At 39.9% G+C, this 21,470-nt stretch overlaps 1 protein-coding gene across 1 annotated transcript in view; it reads right to left on the bottom strand.

The window, feature by feature from the left end:
- Positions 1 to 700: 700 nt before the first annotated feature.
- The window catches only part of LOC117462378 (dynein axonemal heavy chain 8-like), a 46,287-nt gene continuing 25,517 nt past the window's right edge, over positions 701 to 21,470 (bottom strand). Inside the window, exons 60-91 of the mRNA XM_071206222.1 lie at positions 21,307 to 21,437; positions 21,033 to 21,186; positions 19,681 to 19,845; positions 19,259 to 19,485; positions 19,021 to 19,139; positions 18,836 to 18,939; positions 17,788 to 17,964; positions 17,345 to 17,512; positions 16,868 to 17,083; positions 15,986 to 16,123; positions 15,763 to 15,890; positions 15,483 to 15,654; positions 15,227 to 15,382; positions 14,181 to 14,336; positions 13,922 to 14,104; positions 11,257 to 11,362; positions 10,929 to 11,181; positions 10,614 to 10,804; positions 9,698 to 9,819; positions 9,508 to 9,623; positions 7,781 to 7,983; positions 7,117 to 7,190; positions 6,869 to 7,021; positions 6,564 to 6,719; positions 5,219 to 5,335; positions 5,035 to 5,136; positions 4,775 to 4,935; positions 4,501 to 4,657; positions 4,255 to 4,407; positions 3,061 to 3,250; positions 1,231 to 1,352; positions 701 to 1,070 (exon numbers count right to left, since the gene is read on the bottom strand). Coding sequence (XP_071062323.1) covers positions 783 to 1,070; positions 1,231 to 1,352; positions 3,061 to 3,250; positions 4,255 to 4,407; positions 4,501 to 4,657; positions 4,775 to 4,935; positions 5,035 to 5,136; positions 5,219 to 5,335; positions 6,564 to 6,719; positions 6,869 to 7,021; positions 7,117 to 7,190; positions 7,781 to 7,983; positions 9,508 to 9,623; positions 9,698 to 9,819; positions 10,614 to 10,804; positions 10,929 to 11,181; positions 11,257 to 11,362; positions 13,922 to 14,104; positions 14,181 to 14,336; positions 15,227 to 15,382; positions 15,483 to 15,654; positions 15,763 to 15,890; positions 15,986 to 16,123; positions 16,868 to 17,083; positions 17,345 to 17,512; positions 17,788 to 17,964; positions 18,836 to 18,939; positions 19,021 to 19,139; positions 19,259 to 19,485; positions 19,681 to 19,845; positions 21,033 to 21,186; positions 21,307 to 21,437 — 5,058 coding nt within the window. The 3' untranslated portion in view covers positions 701 to 782. The remainder of the gene's footprint in view (positions 1,071 to 1,230; positions 1,353 to 3,060; positions 3,251 to 4,254; positions 4,408 to 4,500; positions 4,658 to 4,774; positions 4,936 to 5,034; positions 5,137 to 5,218; positions 5,336 to 6,563; positions 6,720 to 6,868; positions 7,022 to 7,116; positions 7,191 to 7,780; positions 7,984 to 9,507; positions 9,624 to 9,697; positions 9,820 to 10,613; positions 10,805 to 10,928; positions 11,182 to 11,256; positions 11,363 to 13,921; positions 14,105 to 14,180; positions 14,337 to 15,226; positions 15,383 to 15,482; positions 15,655 to 15,762; positions 15,891 to 15,985; positions 16,124 to 16,867; positions 17,084 to 17,344; positions 17,513 to 17,787; positions 17,965 to 18,835; positions 18,940 to 19,020; positions 19,140 to 19,258; positions 19,486 to 19,680; positions 19,846 to 21,032; positions 21,187 to 21,306; positions 21,438 to 21,470) is intronic.

The following is a 21,470-nucleotide window of genomic DNA, read 5'->3' as shown; positions in this document are numbered from 1 at the left end:
CTCTGTCCTCAGTAGATGTGTCCATATTGTTTGAAGCCACCAAGCTGCGTCAAATGTTGTGCATACAGGCATGGAGATTAATTGATTGCACTCGCTTAGTGTGGAAATTAATCAGTCTGACAATGCTGTTGACCATTGTTGTTGTTTTTTCAGTTTGAGTTGAGACTTCTAGAGAGATGTACACATTAGGTTTTTTAATGTGCTTTTCAAGGACCACTTTTGGATCAATAGTGAATACTGGAATCATCTACCTGCACTGCAGAGTTGTGGGGTATCACTTTTCCATTATCCCTCTCAGAACTCAGCCCCCCTCTCCTGGAGAACTTGACATGTTTTGGCTCTATGAAACCTGATATGATTCTGTACTTATATGATTCTGTCTTCTTCAAGTTTGTATTTTCTTGGTCGAATGCACTTATTGTAAGTCCCTTTGGATAAAATCGTCAGCTAAATGCAATGCAATGTAATAATAGAAATGTAATTTATGCGTGATCAAAAAAATAAAAAGTATCAGTTTTTGATAGTAATGCAATGACTTACCAACAATTGATACTTTTCCAAGTGAAGCAACCGTGTGGTTGTGAACAGTTTGTAATAAACATTTAATTGATCTGCAACGTTTGAAAAGTCATTCATACTTCCTGACCAATACACAGATAGTGAGTGAGACAACTAGAAAAATAAAACTGGTAAGAATACATTTTTAAATATTTGACCTTAAAAATACATTTATTTCCCCTTTAAGCAATGTCACACATTAACAAATACATGCAGCTATCTTATTATTTGATATCGCATAGCAGGGCGACTCCACGCATGATCCAGTGGTCTGGTGGCTGGAGGGTATGCAACACCACTGCTGTGATGTAATTCAGATCTGTGCGCCTTGGTTTCTTGTATATGGGGCAGATATACAGTTTGGGGTCCATGGGGGCAGTAGAGTTAATGGCAAACATGTGGATGACAGGCAGGGGTGTGAACAGCACTTTGGGTGAGGACTCGATGAGGTGGACATTCTTCCTGTCCCAGCTGGCACCTTCCAGGTACAGACCATAGACATAGACTCCCTCCTGGTGAAGAGAAGCAGTCAGGGACAGAATTATCATCTCACATTTAAAGTAAGCAGACATATGATCATACTTATTTTAATGTCTGACCAAGTTTATAATGAATGAAAGTGTAAGCTTAATTGAGAAATATATATCATCATCTCCATGCTTTTCCACTCACTGTAGGCGAGGCAGTGATCTCCTCCTGGGCCTGTTTCAGAACTTTGTTGTGCAGGTTTACCGTGTCCAGAGCCCAGCCTTTGTTTGCCCTCGTTACTTCTTGTCTCATAGCGGTTAGGAACCCTATACACATCCCACAGAAAATACATTATCTGATATAAATTCAACACCAGCTGAACACAGCACATTTACAGGGTATATGCAGGAATCCTGAAGTCAGATGTAATACATTTTAAGACAGGGGTGGGGAACCTTTTTTCTCTCAAGGGCCATTTAAATTTTTTCAACATCCTCCAAGGGCCGTACAAATGATTGACCTCTGCTTAAAAGTACTAAAATCACAGCCCATTCATTTGGCCTTTCTTTCATGCTGTGCAAAGAAAAAACAACCTCTTAATCCAGATATTTTACCATGACTCACGCATGCATGCACGTGCACGGTTGTGGCATGACCACCCAAACAGAAAGATATGGACACAAGATGTGTTCAATTTAGTTTCCTATCCATGTGGACATGATTTAAGTGTGGGGGGGGGGGGGAACCTAACCTCCTCTAGGGGGGTCCAGGGGCATGCTCCCCCTGGAACTTTTTTTAAAAGTTAAAAGCATCAATCTGGTGCACTTTGAGAGCAAAATTAGGAGATCTATGGATACATCTCTCAACATCCATATGAAACAGAACTCTAAGCAGATTATGTTTTTCTTTATGGATATTTTACAAATCACTCCCCTTTCAAACTGTATTCTTGTTTATTAATAACTTTTTTTTACTGTCATAGTATTTTATACCTGTTTACTTTATTCTCTTATTTGTTATAACTATAATGATCATATAAAGATGTGCCTTTACCTCCCTGGTAGGAGAAAAAGCTTCTTATATTCGTTAGCATAGCTAGCTAACCAGATGCTAATAACAACAAAGTTATTGACTGTATGATCAGTGTGACAGATGAACAGATCGCCACTGGGCTTTCAACTAAAGACACAGCCACGCAAAAACTGCGGCATGTGTACGGCTCCTTATGGGTACTGCAATTTTTGGAAGTACCGGAGCGGCGTTCTGGTGCTCTCCGTCAGAACTGCACCCCTGTCAGATGAGACATATACCACGTGATGACATGTTAGGCTCGTGTTGTGCTCAAGGACCCTGACCTTGGCCAGGAAAAACAGGCACTCGCTTGTCTAATTTTTTTGCGGTCTAGATTTCTTAATTTTTTTTTCTTTTTTGTGTGTGTTACCTTGAGGGCCGTATCAAATTGTCTCGCGGGCCGTATACGGCCGGGGGCCGGAGGTTCCCCACCCCTGTTTTAAGACCTCATCGCCACTTTGAGTTTTAACCGATTACATTGGTGACACACTTTACCTCACATATACTATATACAGTATTGATCGTCCTTCCTCCTTATCTTCCAACCATTTGGACGCAAACTTGCATTTCCCCATAACGATGTTGTTTAACAACCGGCGTAAACGGACCTTCGCGCGCTATCAAGCAGTGAGAGTGCGAGTTCAGATGAGGTCAAATCCAACAGGATGCCATAAATAAACTACAAAGAATCACACTACACAGCTACGCAATGATTACATTCAGGCAGACTTTAGAATACAACCTCTTTGGACAATTTATATACTTATTGAAAACAAGCTACAAAATGTAATACCTTGGAAAATGCTGTTTAATACTTTTTAATAGGCCCTTAATTTTCGCAAAATGTATTTATCAACTTTTAATACTTTTTAAGACACCCTGATTTACCACAGTCAAACTTAACATGTTTCAATACATCTAATTAAATCTGTTGGAAAGTCTAATAATGAATACTTGACTCACCTTGCGGGTTGAAGAAACCTGTCATCCAAAAAGCTTTTGGTCTTCCTTCAAACACCCAGCTGTGAAATTGTTTGTTTCTCTCCAGAAGCTCTGTGTACCAGAAGCCCAGTGTGGAGGAATCCCAGGAGACTTTCCTCCACTGGTTTGGCACACGGGCATCAAAGATATTGTCCAGTGCATCACGGAGGTTCTAGGAGTCAAGTAGAGATCACTTTTACAGTAACTTACAGCCTTGTGATAATGAAAGCAAATTCATATTTTAAACAACATGTTTATAGAATATCAATTGTTGAAAAATGGTTAGAACAAAATGGAATGTACTAGGGCTGTCCCAAATACAATTTGTTGGGCTCCGGATAATTGGTAGTAATCAGCAGCGAATATTCGGCCCGCGCGGGGGGGGGGGGGGGCATGTTAGCTTAGCTTGGTAGCTTCAGCTAGCTCTGGAACTTTCAGCTCGATGGCAGCAGGTCCCGCCTCTTTGCCCTTATTTGGAGCAGGCGGGAGTTGAACTCTGACGTCACTGTCGAGCCGTTAGTGGCCGACTCCGTCTACTAAGGGCTTCTCGGCAACTCTGCAGAATCCGATGGGTGACGTCACGGACCCTACGTCCATTTATATATACAGTCTATGTTCAACACGTGTATTTCGGTGTATTCACGGCATTCATTTTGTTATTCTACAGTATTGTTGTTTTATAGTTATTTGTTAATGTATATAACCCAATTTGTGTTCTTTGAAATTGAAAAGGATATTGCATTGTGTTTGTTACTTTTGTTGCAGTTGTATATGTCTTAAGTGTAATTTGGCTTGGCTTCCTATTTTGTATGGACATGCTTTTATTTTGAAGGAGTTAGCGCTGTTGACAGGAAGTTGTTGTTGCTATGGAAACAACGTGACGGAGATTAACGGAGAAAAGTCATATCTACATATAAAGACGGAGAAAGTAAACAATAAAGTTTATGGTTAAGTGTTAACACCCCCCGAAGAGGCACAAGCTATTACGTTGATATTGGAGATTTCAATAAATTAAATGTATTGAAAAAAAACGAAAAATAAATAAATAAATGAATAACGAAATTGAGACCCGAATAGGACTTCAACGAACGAATATTCGGGTACAGCCCTAGAATGTACTGAAGTTAATATTTAAAAAACAATCTGTATGTGAGAGTGATAAATGAGTGGTCTCACCTCGCTCATTATGATGGTACCATCAATGGCCAGCTTCAGGTCCGTCAGACTAATCCGCACCACACCGATGATCCTTTGCATTCGATCTACCTCTTGGCGTAGGAAGATGTTCATTGGGTTTAGAGCTCCCATCTTCAACAGTCTGGCTTTGACCTGAAACCAGTATAAGAATTGCACAATTTGGATTTGAGTAGGTGTATTAAAGTGGAGACTGCCACCCTAATAATAACAAATATAAGAAATCACCTCATGTGGCACATAATTGGGGGGCAGCTTCTCCAACATGTCTTCTGCCATGCTGTAAACAATGGACTCCCGAGTTGCTCCTGATCCTCCTCCGCTTTCCTTTGGCTGGATATTTGTAATTGTCTCTAGCACTTCAGCCGATGTGTTTGTCTGATACCTAGTGAGCATTAAACAAAGCAAAATGAAATGTTATTTATCATTTATACGTTAAAATGACACAATATAGGCATCATATCCTTGTCATTTATAGTTTTAGGACAATGTATTTCTTTACGTGATATCCGCATTAGGATGCAGCCCCAATGCCTGTGGGGAGTCCGCAGTGGGTAAGCTCTGAATACATTCAATGTACTCGTCTACTGTCTTGCACACTGGGACTTTGTAGCCCGTGTAGAAGCAAAATAATGGGTCGAACATCTTTTTACTGAACCACACCTGCAACGAAAATAACCTGTTCATGTATCGTAACAAGACAAATAATAATCAAATGTATCAAGATGTTAAACATAAAGGAACAAAAAAATAGGATATTACTCGTGCAAAACACTGCAGTAGGCGTTTGTCATAATCATCTGTAACCCTTCCTCCATACTGCACCTCAGCTAGCATGTATCGCACAGTTACCCAGGACACATCCTGGGAGAAAGCACACAATAATAAGTGAGGGAAGATGATAAAAACATCTCTAAAAGTAACACTGCTGTTCCCGAATTCTCACCTTCCTGGGGCCACAGTCATCCAAGTGTCTCTCAACAAATTCAACACTGGCAGTGAAGTCTGCAGAGTTGAACTCATAGGGTATGTTCCAACCCAATGGTCCGAATTTGCGTCGCTCCTTAGAAAGAAAGCAATAAACACATGGTTATGAATAAATGCAGGTAAATTAGTATCAAATAATATTAGAAAGTAAAAACATTGAGTGATTGTGAAGAAAATGTTTTCCTTAACTTGGAAAGACCTTTCTAAGACTTTATAACTTGTTGTGCTCCCAGCCTGAAATATGCAACGAGCTACATATTGCCTCATTAGATCCTCTACCTCAGGGAAGGGCGGACCGGGGGCCCCCACCTCCTCTTTTTGCGGCCCTCAGATCAATTTAGAAAACGTAATTAATTAAAATATATAATATATATATATATTTTTTTTTACTTGTAGTACTGATACTACATGATTTCGTTCAGCAGCCAAATACTGCAAAAATAATCTGTGACACGTTTGTGTGTATTGTGTTTGTTTCCCAGAGAAACACTCACAAGAAACACCGGCTGTTGTTATGCCTGCTGTGACGTTAAGTTACTCCGTTCTCCGCTTGTAATATTCCGTTACAAGCTTCAAAGTTGTATTTATCATCTGAATTTGCCAAAACAAGTTTAATATTCTGAAAGTCAAGATTTTGTTTAATTTAAATCAGATGAAAACAAACTGTAACGGACCCTGCCGTGTTATCTATGATTACTATATGCCTTGTATTCATAATTTCAGCGGGAGGGAGGGAGGGGGAGCTGCGCTGCGGAAGAGCAGAGTGCGAGTGAGAGGTGCCATCTTCCCTTTACAAGCTTCAAAAATGTATTTATCGTGTGATTTTGGCAATAAAAGTTTCATATTCTGAAAGCTAAGACTTTGTTTATTTAAAATCAAACAAAACACCCGAACCCCGAAAAACTAGTTGTTTTTTTTACACAAATTAACTTTTATTTTGAAATGAGCCGTTGCGACTTCCGACTGATTTCGATAGAGCGGGTCACATATGAGCACAGCCCTCTGTGGATGTCAGCACGAGCAAGAGAAAGGTATCCGAGTAAAATCATGTTTTCCAAGAAAAGTGAGAGAAAGAATATATTTTCACTGAATTCAGGGGTAAACCACAATGTTGAGTATGTTTGCAGACCGTTGCTGTAATGAAAGTAAGCAACTTGAGCCGCCACTACTACTAATTTGTGTGTGTGTGTTCCAAGTAAATCTGCGGCCCCCTGGTGGCCAGTACATAAATGATGTGGCCCCCACCGCCATCCAAATTGCCCATCCCTGCTCTACTTAATCCATGAGTCTCAAATGGACAGTACCTGCACAGCAGTGTGTAGAAATGCCACACTGTAAAGCATAGGCTTCCACATGGGCAGGTTGCTGACTTCCAACTGGTTCTGGGAAATCCCTGCAAATGTACGTTTCAAACCAGCACGAATTCCTTGGGGTGGATCGTTGGTAAACTTGATGGAGGACTGGAGGGGGGAGAAACAATTGCTTTAATCTTGTGCATCTACTGTATGTAAGTACATTACAGTATTTGTAGGGGTAAGGTCAGGAAAAAAAGTAATACATGAAGTTACACTTTCACAACACCTTCAATAATAACTTTGTAAAGTCTCACCTGTAGTAGTGTGATGGAGAAAAACTCATTTGGCTCTGTGGTGATCCAAACCCTGAAGGAATCATGAATGGTCTCAGCAGTTGTAATGGTTTCCAGCAACTCCTCCATAAACTCCAGGCCCAGATGGCAATTTTGCAGAAGGGCCCAGCCCCCCTACACATATCAAGATACAGAAGCCACATATAGGGTGAAATGGTCAGCCATCACTTTATTCATACAACGTACTACTATCATTAACCAATACATACATGCGTCATTGACGTCTTAACAAGCTTCCTTGCATGCACTTCCTGCCCTTGCCCCATGGATATAGCTCTGCATTCTAAAGGACAAAGCACATTGTGTGAGATTGTGTGAGATTCTTCAGTAAGATGAGAATTTGTAAAGGTTGAACGTTTAACACTAGAACCGCCAACGGGTCAATTTTACCCGCAGCTCTTTTTTGATTGTATGTAACTTTTTTTCAATCAAATATTCAAGTCTCCCAGTCCGTGACTTTTCCTGAAAGTGTGTTATGTAGCACCCTGTGTTGTTAAAAATTGTCAATATGAAGTCAGATTGAAAAAATCACCAAAACAAAATGCGAGAGAGAGAGAGAGAGATAGATAGTTAGATAGATAGATATGTACCTAAACAAAACACTAGTCTAACACCAAGCGTTTAAATCCGCACTGGTAGCGATATTTTATACTTCATGCTATCTGCACAAACTATATCATGTGAAAAGCTGAGAGTCCACAGATTCTATTGGTATAAGTTTCATCCCTGTGCGATCAAAACTCACTTTTCTGTATGATAAATAAAAGAACATTGTACCTTGAAAATCAATAGCGGGTAAATGTGACCCGTTCGCGGTTTTAGGTATACAGCGACCTCTGGAGGTTCTAGTGTTAATAGGGCAGAAATGTTTACCAAGTAGAAGTTTCTTAGCAAGTGCTTCAATTTGTTCAGTGGGATCTGAACCCATAGAAAGGAAGCAAATCAGAGGGGTGCGAGGGTCACTCTCCTCCCAAGTTTTGTGAAGGTTCAAAATGACCGGCTCAGCAAACCTCATGCCCAAGGAATCTCCGACATACTTTCTGGCTTGAGACAGGGTGCGGTCAGGGCAGCAAGACCTGTAATGTATGTATTTATTTAAACAAGGACCATGCATTCAAATACATTAATCTCAGAGAAGAGATGATTTATGGCAGATTTAGCTAATTTCCATCTGCAGTCCTTTAAAAGCAGTGGTTCCCAACCTTTTTTGTCTCGAGTAACCCTTGAGCTGGTCGCCATTCTATAAGTACCACCCCCCCCCACTCATCTGTGATAATTCGCCTACATTTGTTTGTGTATTAAACCCTTTGTTGTCGTGTTCAACCCAACTGCTCCAGAATGAAAATCACATATAACTCACATTCAATATAAATGCATTTAAACTCGAAATGTACACTTGCTGTCGGTAAAAAAAATGATGTTAAGACTCACTACTTATTTAGGAAGCCAATAGAGTGCCACAGTGACGTGTCCTAAAACCCGGAAGTAAGCTGCGCATGGAATCATAAATATAATCGATAGATTTATGATTAGAAAATTATAAAAGTAGGGTAGACATGTGGAGATTATCCGACTGAACAAAACGTGATCCGTCTCTTAAATGCGTGTCAACCACAGACCTTATTTCGAGCTATTTTCCCAAATCCTATGGAGAAATTGCATTGCTTTTTTGTCGAGGGAACCCATGGATGTATAATAAGAACTTGATACAGCGTGGGAGGCGGGGCCTCGTTCATTCCTATGAGAGTTGCTCATTGGCGCATGAAGACAAAATGGCCCAACTTTTGAGAGAGCGAAACGTCACGAAAGTATTCATATAATCATATAATCCGTTGTTATTGTGCATCCATGGGTAAAGGTAAAACTCATGTAGTACTGAACACGTAACATGAACGTGCCGGGCGACGCGGTCCCGTGGGTTAGATGCGCGTTCATAATGCAGAGGAAAATAACTCAGAATAACGTTATTAGCACATTTTACAACTTGAGGACTGAATGTTTTTAGTAAGGGCTATACAAATGTTCATACTGGGTAGCTTATTTAGTTTTAAAAAAATGATCCAACGATTTACAGACGTCTCTTTCTCAATGTTAATCAATTGGAAAAAGTGTTTCCGGGCCCAGCAACCAAACGGAAGTGTAGTACCGCCGTTTGGCCACAACGAATATTTTCCTCAGAGTCCGGCAAACTTCCTGGGGGCTTGAGGGAACCCATGCGCAGCTTACTTCCGGGTCTTAGGACGCGTCACTGTGGCACTCTATAATATCTTTTTTTAGGAGGAGACCCCTCCCCTCTGAACAGTCACTTTTATCCGTCATATTTGAAAAGAAACATTGTTATTTTTTTATTCATGTAAGACAAAAGTTATTTATTTATTTGGCAAAGAAGACATGCGCTATTTTTAGAACGCACCCTGCGGGGGACCAGGCACATGCATACCCCCTGCGATCCCCTCAAGTTCCCCTAGGGGTCCCTGTACCCCCGGGTTGGGAACCATTGCTTTAAAAGGATTGTAACGGGAATAGCTTGTGACATTAGTATTTTAAACATCATATTCTGAAATGTAACATAAGCAAAATGCATGGCAGGAGGATCCAACCTTATCAGCAGAAGTTTAATGAAGACATCGAGAGAATTGTATCCATCTGGGATGACACCTTCCTCTGGGGCGTCTAGATTGAGCCATGCTTTCCAGAGTTTCCCATTTTGAGACACCTGCAAAAAATGTCAACTTGTGAGGACAATTTTATTGAAGATTCAGATGTATGATCAATGGAACTTAAGCTCACCTGGGTTATGATGTTGGCAAACTGTGGCAATTTGCCGAGTTCAACAATATTTAGCCATACCATATCCAGGATCCAACTGAACGGCTTTGTGGGGCAGGTCTTCAGGTCAAGAGCAGCACCACCTTTTGGTATATTTAAAAGGTGTTAACTTGTTTAAAGATGATTTATTACATGTCTTAGTTGAATACTCGATTCTGATTGGTCAATTCAGAACACGTGACTGTGACACGTTGTTAATCCAGTACAGACAGACCGCTGTCAAGCACTTATTGACCGTTGTTAAGGACACTCACATCTGCACAAAGAAGTTTGGTCGATTTAACTGTATACAGTTTTCTTTTCGAACTGACAAGACAAGAGCGACAAGACAAGAGCGACAAGAAAACAGCGGAGAGGTAACGGGGAAGAAACCCTCCTTTTTACGCAACGGCCCAGACATAGACATCAAACGGCAAAACATATTCAGTTGCCAGTTACTTTGGCATTAGGGCAGGGATATCTAGATACTTTCCAAGATTTGACATAATGAATTGTGCTACGTTTAAAGCAAGCAACGATGTTTTCAAATCTGTAATCAAAAAGCTCCGCCTTCCTGCCGTTGCTAAGTATTTCAAACGGTAACAACGGACAATTTTTCTTAGCGGATGCATGTCAATTTATATCAATACAACTTTCTAAATCCATAAAAGCATTTCAATTAATATTGGGAGTCATGTCGTTACTTTGTTGAGAATGTGGCCTTGTAATAAGCGGGATAATGTGCAGCGACATGCAGATCAAGATCCCTCCGCTACACGCCGGGCTCCTGATCTGCCTGTCGGGTGTTATTTTCCCCATAATGACCACCTCACTGCACATTATCTGTTAAATAACTAACCGGTGCATAGGATTATCTCTTCAGTAATGGTTACCTTACCTTTAATAAGTATCTGAAACTTGTCATGCTCTATTTTATTCTTCTGCAGGTCAATCTTGAGAGCCAGCAAGAGTGTGAAGATGAACTTGTGGTTTTCATATAGGCCTCTCACTGTGTATCTGAACACCTCGTAGGTCAGAGACTCAATAATGTTTGCAATTCGCTTCTGAGTTTTAGCGGACTTCTCAGACCTGGAAAAGCATGAATGATAGGGATAAAAGTAAATGTTAAATATAAAAAGGTGCATAAAATATGTAAAATAATAATATAATAAGCACCAAGATTGTTCTTAATGCATCTTTGATCAAAACAAACCTTTCTAGTGACAGGTCAAAGACTTTGAGGAACTGCCCCAGAGAGGTCTGGTACATGACATTGACCATGCTCATCTCTGTGATGAGGAAGTACACGGTGCTGCCTCGGGAGGCGACAGGACGATATTCTGCTTGAGCTATATTGATCTTGACCTCTGCATCTGCTGCGACACTGAGCTTTGCACTGACTTCAGCTGCAGTTCGCTTAGTTGTACTCAAGATGCCGATCATAGAGTCATCATCAACCAAGGAACCTTTGATTATACAAACACATTTTTATTAAAAAGGGTATTGCCTTAAAAGGAAAGGTACACCAGTAACTGTTTTACCTTTGGTGCTGCTGAGTTTGTAAAGCAAGTTGTCTTCCAATTCCTGCATCTTTCTCTTATTGGCAGTAACATCCTCAATCAACTTCAATCTTTCCGCCTCTAGCTCCTGTCAAAAATAAATATGATATCTTGGTACCACTTCACAATAAGACTACCCTTATAAAGGATTCATAAAGGGTTTATAATTAGGTTATTAATTAGGTTGTAAACATTTTTATTAATCATTAAGAACCATTTATAAACCGGTTCTAACATAGCTTTCATACATCAACACAGACTCACTATTTGGCAAGATGACTAAGCCTTATATTGGCTACTTAGCGAGAATCAACTCAGTGAGCAACAGATACCAAGGATGCTGGCTGATGAAGAAGACGAAGTAAGCCGATATAAAGCTTAGCAGTAGGGCTGCTCGATTATGGCAAAAATCATAATCTCGATTATTTGGGTCAATAATTGATATCACGATTATTAAAAACAATTATCCATTTACTTTGAAAACATCAATGTATTGCAAAAAAATGTTTTAACAGTATGTTTTTAACAGTTGATTACTCTGAACTTTAAGTATAATTCAACTGAAAAACCAATACTAAAATAAATAATTAATTAAAATAAATAATTGTTTTATTTCGATTATGTTATTTTCATAATCGTTGCTAGCCAAAATCGTAATTGCGATTGAAATACGATTAATTGAGCAGCCCTACTTAGCAGTACAGATAAATGTGGGCTCACTATTTGGCAAGCAACCGGTCACAGTTGCCCTGTTTATCTCATGTCTTATAAAAGCTTATTAATTACACAGAACAAAAATATAAATGCAACACTTTTGTTTTTGCTCCCTTTTTTCATGAGATGAACTCAAAGATCTAAAACATTTTCTATATACACAAAATAACCATTTCTCTCAAATATTGTTCACAAATCTGAAAAGATCTGTGATAGTGAGCACTTCTCCTTTGCCGAGATAATCCATCCCACCTCACAGGTGTGGCATATCAAGATGCTGATTAGACAGCATGATTATTGCACAGGTGTGCCTTAGGCTGGCCACAATAAAAGGCCACTCTGAAACGTGCATTTTTGCTTTATTGGGGGGGGTCTGAAAACCAGTCAGTATCTGGTGTGACCACCATTTGCCTCACGCAGTGCAACACATCTCCTTCGCATAGAGTTGATCAGGTTGTTGATTGGGGCCTGTGGAATGTTGGTCCACTCCTCTTCAATGGCTGTGCGAAGTTGCTGGATATTGGCAGGAACTGGAACACGCTGTCGCATACGCCGATCCAGAGCATTCCAAACATGCTCAATGGGTGACATGTCCGGTAAGTATGCTGGCCATGCAAGAACTGGGATGTTTTCAGCCTCCAGGAATTGTGAACAGATCCTTGCAACATGGGGCCATGCATTATCATGCTGCAACATGAGGTGATGGTCGTGGATGAATGGCACAACAATGGGCCTCAGGATCTCGTCACGGTATCTCTGTGCATTCACAATGCCATCAATAAAATGCACCTCTGTTCGTCATCCATAACATACGCCTGCCCATACCATAACCCCACCACCACGGGCCACTCGATTCACAACATTGACATCAGAAAACCGCTCACCCACACGACGCCACACACGCTGTCTGCCATCTGCCCTGAACAGTGAAAACCGGGATTCATCCGTGAAGAGAACACTTCTCCAACGTGCCAGACGCCATCGAATGTGAGCATTTGCCCACTCAAGTCGGTTACCGGAGTCAGGTCGAGACCCCGATGAGGACGACGAGCATGCAGATGAGCTTCCCTGAGACGGTTTCTGACAGTCTGTGCAGAAATTCTTTGGTTATGCAAACCGATTGTTGCAGCAGCTGTCCGAGTGGCTGGTCTCAGACGATCTTGGAGGTGAACATGCTGGATGTGGAGGTCCTGGGCTGGTGTGGTTACACGTGGTCTGCGGTTGTGAGGCCGGTTGGATGTACTGCCAAATTCTCTGAAACGCCTTTGGAGACGGCTTATGGTAGAGAAATGAACATTCAATTCACGGGCAACAGCTCTGGTGGACATTCCTGCTGTCAGCATGCCAATTGCACGCTCCCTCAAAACTTGCGACATCTGTGGTATTGTGCTGTGTGATAAAACTGCACGTTTCAGAGTGGCCTTTTATTGTGGCCAGCCTAAGGCACACCTGTGCAATAATCATGCTGTCTAATCAGCATCTTGATATGCCACACCTGTGAGGTGGGATGGATTATCTCGGCAAAGGAGAAGTGCTCACTATCACAGATTCTTTCAGATTTGTGAACAATATTTGAGAGAAATGGTTATTTTGTGTATATAGAAAATGTTTTAGATCTTTGAGTTCATCTCATGAAAAATGGGAGCAAAAACAAAAGTGTTGCATTTATATTTTTGTTCAGTGTAAGTGTTAAGTAAGTGGAGTAATAAGTGTTTACAACCTAATTAATAAATGAATTACAAACTATTCGTAAACCCCTTTATAAGGGTAGTCTTATTGTAAAGTGCTACTAATATCTTAGTAGGGAAACTCAAATTCTAGAGTAGTCCGAGACACACATAATATGACATGCTCAATACTGTAACAATCGCTAATATAATTGATCAATGTTAGAAAAACCTGCTTTGTTCAACATAGAGAGGAAGACACTAACGTATTTCTCTCTGAGGATGACGCGGCCCAGTAGCTGGTTCTCCAGGCCCTTCATGTTCACAGTGAAATCAATGATGGATGTCTTGGCGCTGACTTCTGGGCTGTATGATGGATTGGGCAGTTTGGTGGTTATATAGAGCTGGAAGCCATCCATCACATTTACCTCTTTGTCTCCCACTTTAACCTACATGAGACAAATTCAAACATTTAAGAGGACACATTTTAGTAGTATTGGTGATTTCAAGTGGCAGCAACATTACCTTGAAACTGGTACCAGATTTAATAAAGTTTTTCTCAAGGACGTTGTCAAGTGCAGGGTCTAGCTCCTCAGATACATCTTCGATAAGCAGTGGGCGTCCCATAGAGAGGCAGTCTTCCAAATGGGAGCGAAAGAATTTGTGGTTGAGTGACGTCACCTGAAAAACAGATGATTAGTTTCACACGATGTATCATTAACCCTCAGATACACGAGTGACTGGAACATAAGTGGGTAAAAAAGGACCCGTATTAGAATAATATGTGTTTTTATGCCATTTTGGTTATGAAAAATCACTTATAAAATATGTTTTAATGTGAACCAAAATATAATACTAAATATTATACATTTAATTTTTCACTATTTATAATTTTAGACATTTCTTTTACATTTTGAACATATTGATGCAAAGATCTCTGCTATTCTGAGACCCTCACAGTATTCCAGTCCCTTTTCAAAACTCATCTCTTCTCTTGTCTACTCATCATAGCCCACCCCCCGTCAATCCATCCCGGTTGATCAAGTTTGATAGTCCGATACCCCCCACCCTAACCTTCCCTTATATTGTAAAGAGATTTTGAGTCCTTGAAAAGCCCTATACAAATATAATGTATTATTATTATTATTATACTGACAGGTATCAGATCTGGCTGTGTACAATAATCTTCCTGAGAGGTGTCACTTGTGATGTAGTCTGTGTGTTCTACAGTGAATGTATTCCTGACAGCCACAGGAGATAAGAATCAAAGGTTCCCATAGGATGCCATACAGTACGTAAGGCATGCGGGTCATTTTTGACCCACTTATGGAAGCTTGGGGTAGTAATACAAAAACTACAATTTCTTAAAATGTATACAATTTAAATTAAACATTTGAATGGCATGATATCCAAAGCATGTTTTTTGAGGAATAGCTGGAATATGAAATGATAACAAAATGTAATTACAAAGATACTTCAAGAAAACCACCTCACTGGGTAAAAAAATACCCACGTATGCATCTAAGGGTTAAAACAACTACTTTGTGATGTACTGTATTTGTACTATGTACTTGGAGCATAGTAGCCTTTTCTTTTTTCTTAATCCAAGCCTTTCCCTGAGTCTGGGGGTCAATGAGGAGGGGGTATCTTGTGGCTTTTGTGACGATGATGCCATTCTGCACAGACAAATCATCTCCAGGGAGTCCTTGAAGGTTCCACTCGCTTATCTTAAACGAAAACAAAAGTGTGTGTTTTGTCACAACCTGAATTCGATTTAGCTGCACAACAAGTTAACCATGTTTTAAATTAAATTAAGGTGTTTCTTACAGTGGGAGGATCGGCTAGGGCAGAAATAATGTTGAGGTTTTCTGTAAAAGGGATGTTATGCTTCCTGAGCTCCATCTCCCAGGTGTGCTTCAACAACATGTCCCGGAAGCTCTGGTTGAATGGCCCGCAGTAAGACAAGAAGCCAGTAAGCTGAAGCACATCCCCTACAAGTCTGCCAGGAATAACAGAATCAAATGCTTTATGATGGGTAAATAATACATATCACATTAAAAAAGGCTATTACTTTTTTCAATTGAACATTCCTCTAATTGAACCCTACCTGTTAATCTGTGATTTAAATTCTTTGCTTTGCTCTATCCAGCGAATCTTTTCTCCACTAAGTCCATCAATAAGTGTAGATGCAGCCTGCATTTTATTCTTGCACATTTCAGCATCATCCAATAAATCCTGATAAAAAACAATGTTTCATGTGATAAACAATTGGTATTTATATCTTAAAGTAAAATAGATATTATACAGGTTTTATAAAGTAATAAGCACACCTGTTTCTCTTTCAAAGCAGCATCACATTTGGCCTTGACTATGTCAAACTCTGCTTGTTTCGCAGCCAGCAGAGCCTCAGCCGCACCCAGCTCATTATTAGCCTTTGTTAGCCTGATTTCCTGCACAGCCAGGTTAGCCTACACACAGACAAGCGACATCACAGTTCATGAAACCAAAATAAAAATGTCATCATTAAAATAACATTAATAGAGAGGTACCGCAGGTCTTTCCTTCCTGCAGCGGTCAGACTATACAACCAGCACAGCCCCTAGTTGACCCCCCCCCACACACACACCACAACACAGACTATATCACCCCTTGCTGCTAAATACTAACAAACTATGTGCAATATATATATGCCGTTAATAACTGTGTAATATATATCTGGCTGCTAAATCCTTAGAACTGTTACAAGGTGTGTATTTTGTAAATTGTGTAACTTGCTGCTGTTAAATACCAACCACCTATGTGCAATATATATAGATGCCGTTAATAACTGTGTATACCTGGCTGCTAAATCCTAAGAACTGTTACAGGATGTGTATTTTTGTTTAATTATGTAACTTTTTATTTTGTATTATACTGTATATTTTGTATTATATCATAACTTAGTACTTTTTTTAAATGCATGTCACATATTTAAGATATATGTAACATTAAGCTGTCTGTGGCTCTTTTTCCTGCTGTAACTATGCACATTTCCCCTCCGTGGGACTAATGAAGGGATTCTGATTAATGTCTACAATGCAGTCCATTTTATTTTGTATGTATATCTAAAAAATGGCTCAAAGTAGAACATTTAGAACCCAATGTTAAAGAACATGAGTCAACTTAGCCAGATCTACGTTACGTTGGTTGGATGCCATGAAGATAAACTTTACCTTGAGTGGCAGCACTTCTTTGTTTATGCCAAAGAATGTTGACATAGCCCGCGTCCATGCTAGCAGACCAGCGACAGAACCACACACTTTCTTGGCGTTCTCCATTGTGTAATCATCCATGTCAAAGTACATCTGCAACAGTTCTACCATTTCCTCATTAATTGAATCTTTTTTGAACTGCTGGAGTGAGGTCATAAAACCAGTGGCACTAATGAGCTAAAGACAAGACAAGGAAGGAACGTTGGACAAAAGGGAGCAATAAGAAACTTGATAATATGGATTATTTTTTGCAACATTATTATTGTTACCATTACAGAAAACACATGCTGGAATGTACATGCAGACAACATTTCTAGTAATATCGGAATTACAGAAACTGCCGGAATGTCGGAATTACAGAAACTGCTTACGTGAAGGTTACAAGTCATGAGAATCCCCGCAAAATAAAAATATAACATCAAATAAAATATGTTTTACCTTCAATGCATCTGACCATGATGGCTTGATACAATTTTTTTCTGGATCGATAGAGACAGTTTCCAACTTCCTTTGGAATAGCAGCAGGCAGCAGTCCATAATCCTCATGATCAGATGCGGAGGCTTGGCTAGTTTTCTCACGGTGGCAATGTCAGCAGGCTTGATGGTCTGTAATATTTTAATGATATCATGAATAGCACTATGTATGGAATAAATACATTACATTACATGTAATTTGTTAGACGCTTTTATCCAAAGTGACTTACAAACATTCAGTACTGTGGACAATCCCCACAGGAGCAATTTGGGGTGAAGTCTCTTGCCCAGGGACACAACGACATGCTGACTGCAGTGGGACTCGAACTTGCTATCCCCTGATTTGAAGTCCAGCACACACTATCCACAGCCTCCTAAATACTTTAAATAGTTTAAAAAAAACTCACATTTAGTGCAGCTTCAGCCTCCTCTAAAGCTGGCTTGGCAGCCGCTAGCTTTCCCTCCGCATAAGCTTTCTCTTTCTCGATCCCGTCCACAATCTTCTGGGCTCTGTCCTTCACAATCTGGACTTCATTCTTGACAATAGTAGCAGCTTCAGCAATGACAGTTACCTCTGCCACAACCTATGTGTAGGCAACAAGACATGTATAAATAAATAAAGTATATCAAATGAATACCAGAAAGCACTGAATGCACACAAGAAGAATATGGTGTTTCTAGAGAAGATACATAAAACCATCAATCCATCCATGCTGACTTTACCCAGACCTTTCACATATCACATGTCATCAACAATTCAAAACTAAATTTCAAAAATGTATATTTGCAGATTACTCCAGCTAACCATTGGTTATTTTTGTAATAACTTCTCAGTTTCTTTATTTATTTAATATTGTTTACATTACTTTTTATTAATTGTTTCCTTCTTATTTCTTTTCATCATTATACGGTTGAATTATTATTTCAGCCCTGGAAAATGCATTTGTGTACTTATACACCTGAATATATGATGCTTATGTATATTTTGTGTATGTGTGAACATATGATTGAATGTAAAAAAAGTCACTTGAAAATAAGTATCCACAATGTTTCTATGCATATATTATTATTATTTATTTGCCAAGTACATGTACAGTATTTTCCTTTTCAAAAAAGATAGTCAACTGCTATTGACATGTGCAGATCTAGTTTTCTTATATATATATATGCATTTTTTTCTTTCTTGCCCTAACTTTGATTTATTTTTCCCCCAGTTTTCTTTATTTCTTTGTACTCCTTCATTTCTATACGTTTTTGACGCAATAATGCCAATATTATATTAGGATGATTCACGGGAGGGCTACTTCCCATAAGCTATGCTTCAGCCCTCCCGCTTCTACTAATTTTGTTTATCTTTGTGTGTATGAATTATACTTTTTTCTTTTTTGGATGAATTAGTAGAATAAATTAAGTGCCGGATCGCGGGTGGCTGCTGAAGGTGATTTAATAACTTACCTTGTCCGCTTTGACAGATGCAATAGCCAGCTCTTTTTCCTTGACTACAAGAACTTTGGAGAGTTGAGCCACAGACTTACTCGCCTCCATCAGTTTGTCCAACCCTGGAATAAGTAACATCTTTTAATACGCCTTGCTCATTTGTCTATACACATGTCATAACCCTGTTCCCAAAACATTCTTACCAACAGACATGCGCTCTGCAAGCGTGTTGATGTAGCTGTGCTTTTCAGTGTACAGTGTTTTATAACCATTTACAAAAGAGAGGTAGGATTTAGGAGTGACATGAGTTCTTCTCCGAAACCTGAAAGATAAAATGAACCACAAAATACGTCATGTAAAATATGTCTTTAGATTAAAAAGATTGATGTTTATATGAATAACTACAATGTAACAAACTGAACCTAGATTTCCGTGTTATACCTTTCGAAGTAGCTTTCACAGGTTTCAGACACTTTGTCATGATATGTACCCATGGTGGTCACGACAGAACTCTTCACTTCAGGAGAGCAAACCATTGGAAACTCAGACAAGAAGTAGTTGGATACAGCCACCAGAGCCTCGTTGGGCCAAGGAGTGAACCAGTCCATGGTACAGCCAGAAATTAGCCCTGGAAACTTGAGGGATCTGTTGCGAAACTTCTGCCCCACCTGAGTAGATTATATATATAATTTAAATGAGAACATTGACCTATGTATGTCTAGCTTGCTGCCAGTTAAATGCTAAAGTTTACAATCGACATGCAAGAAACAAAACTAATAGAGAAATATAAAGGAAATAAAAAATATGAGCAAACATAAGATCATAAGACCATTATATTTGGTAATATAAAATGCTTCACATACCGGAGAGAAGCAAAGCACGACATGCAGATTCTTCTTGGATCGGGATATGAAGTAGTCATACAGATTGTCAAAAGTCGGTGGAATACGAGGCAACTCCCTTTTCATTACAGGAATCAGGTTCTGGGTGATCTCTGTTATCTCATCTTTAGCAAACAGGTTGGAGACCTGCACACAGATATTTCACATTGATATCAGGACCTGTGAAAGCTTACCCAACAGCCTTCTCTACCTTCTTTGTTTCTGTGATATAGCAGGTTTGGGGGAAACTTCTGAAGCAATTGGAGTCAGGACTCGGAGAGAGAGACACGATGAAGAGCTGGAGCTTTGATGGCAAACACTGATGGTTTATTCGGAGCTTCGGCCGGAAAATTCACAAGACATGTCACGGGCCACGGTTTGACCACACGGTTGAGATGCCACAATCAATTCTGAAGAACCCTCCTGTAGTTCCAGGTTTTCACTAGTTCAGAGTGTAATAATCAACATTCTTCAATAGATAGACTAAACAGCTGAGGACACTGAATCACAGTTGTTGTCGCTTATGGCTCGGGGTCATCTACACCCCGAGAAGGATGTGTTACAGGTGTACCACAAGAATAAATTAAGCTCAGCGCAAGTTCAACCAGGAAGACCGTCTTTACTGATTCATTTACTATTTCTATGTTACTACTCTCTTTCCTCTCAATAAGTGATCGGGGGCGTCACTCCCCAGCTTAACCAATCACTTCGCTCTATTCTCACAAGCCCATCATAGCCATAGACTGTATATATAAAGATCATAGCGCACCGCTAACACTTTTAAATCTGCTTTCCCCCCTCCAACAGCTGTCATTTCAGGTGACTCAACGCAACCCTCCTCCACCCCTTTTTCACCTCCCGTCCATCTGAATCCAGTTTCAAGCTAAGCTCTTCAGACCGACCCCAACTATCCATTCACCACGACCAGTGTCTAGACCCCGGGGGGTTTCATCGGATCGGTTCTCCCCTCCAGAATGATACTCCTGCACAACGGGGCCTAATCGCCAACACTTAATTACATTCATTTGTGTATTCCTGGCAATAAATATGTATTCTTACATCAAAACCGTCTCTCCTGATTGAACTATCTCTGACCGAGAGTTGCCCGGTCACAAACTGGTAACAACAACAAAATGCTAGGGCAGCCCCTCCTTAAGGGAGATAGCATGCTGCCCAAGGCTGGGGCATCTGCGTCAGAGGGAAAAAGGTAAACATCTATGGAAATTATTCCCTGACAGTAATGATTACAAGTTTTAATAATAATAAATAAAGTTCTTAAATGTCCAAATTCAAAGTCAGCTTGTTTGGGGCTTTAAACACATTGAAGTACTCACCTCTCCAGAAGAAAGGACATTGTTGAGGTACTCAAGGAAGGCTTCATCTTTTATCTCATTGTCCGTGAAGATGAAGGTGATGCCTTTTCCCTCAGCCCCAGCGGTTTTATATAACAGTTTGAGGTCATCCATGAAATTACTCATATTGTATGTTCTGATGAAGAAACAAAGTAAGCAGTGTCTAACAAACAAACTATCATTGATCCCAAGAAGAATTAAACAGGCCAACGTGAATGAACTATCATAAGGATTTATATTGGATATAAGATTTTACTTGGTCAATGTGATCTGGAAGATGCTGTATCCTGCTATGTATGAGGCCAGGCGAGTCAGGCTCTGTTTTCCTGATCCTCCCACTCCCACAAGCAAGGCATTACCATTGTCAGTTCGAATGATTCGTGAGATCTATAGGAAGGCAAATCTCAAAATAGTTAGAAT

This window comes from Pseudochaenichthys georgianus, chromosome 17 (genome assembly GCF_902827115.2).
Source record: "Pseudochaenichthys georgianus chromosome 17, fPseGeo1.2, whole genome shotgun sequence".
NCBI lineage: Eukaryota > Metazoa > Chordata > Actinopteri > Perciformes > Channichthyidae > Pseudochaenichthys > Pseudochaenichthys georgianus.
The sequence above is the reverse complement of the archived record's forward strand: the minus strand, read 5'-3'. Positions and strand labels throughout refer to the sequence as shown.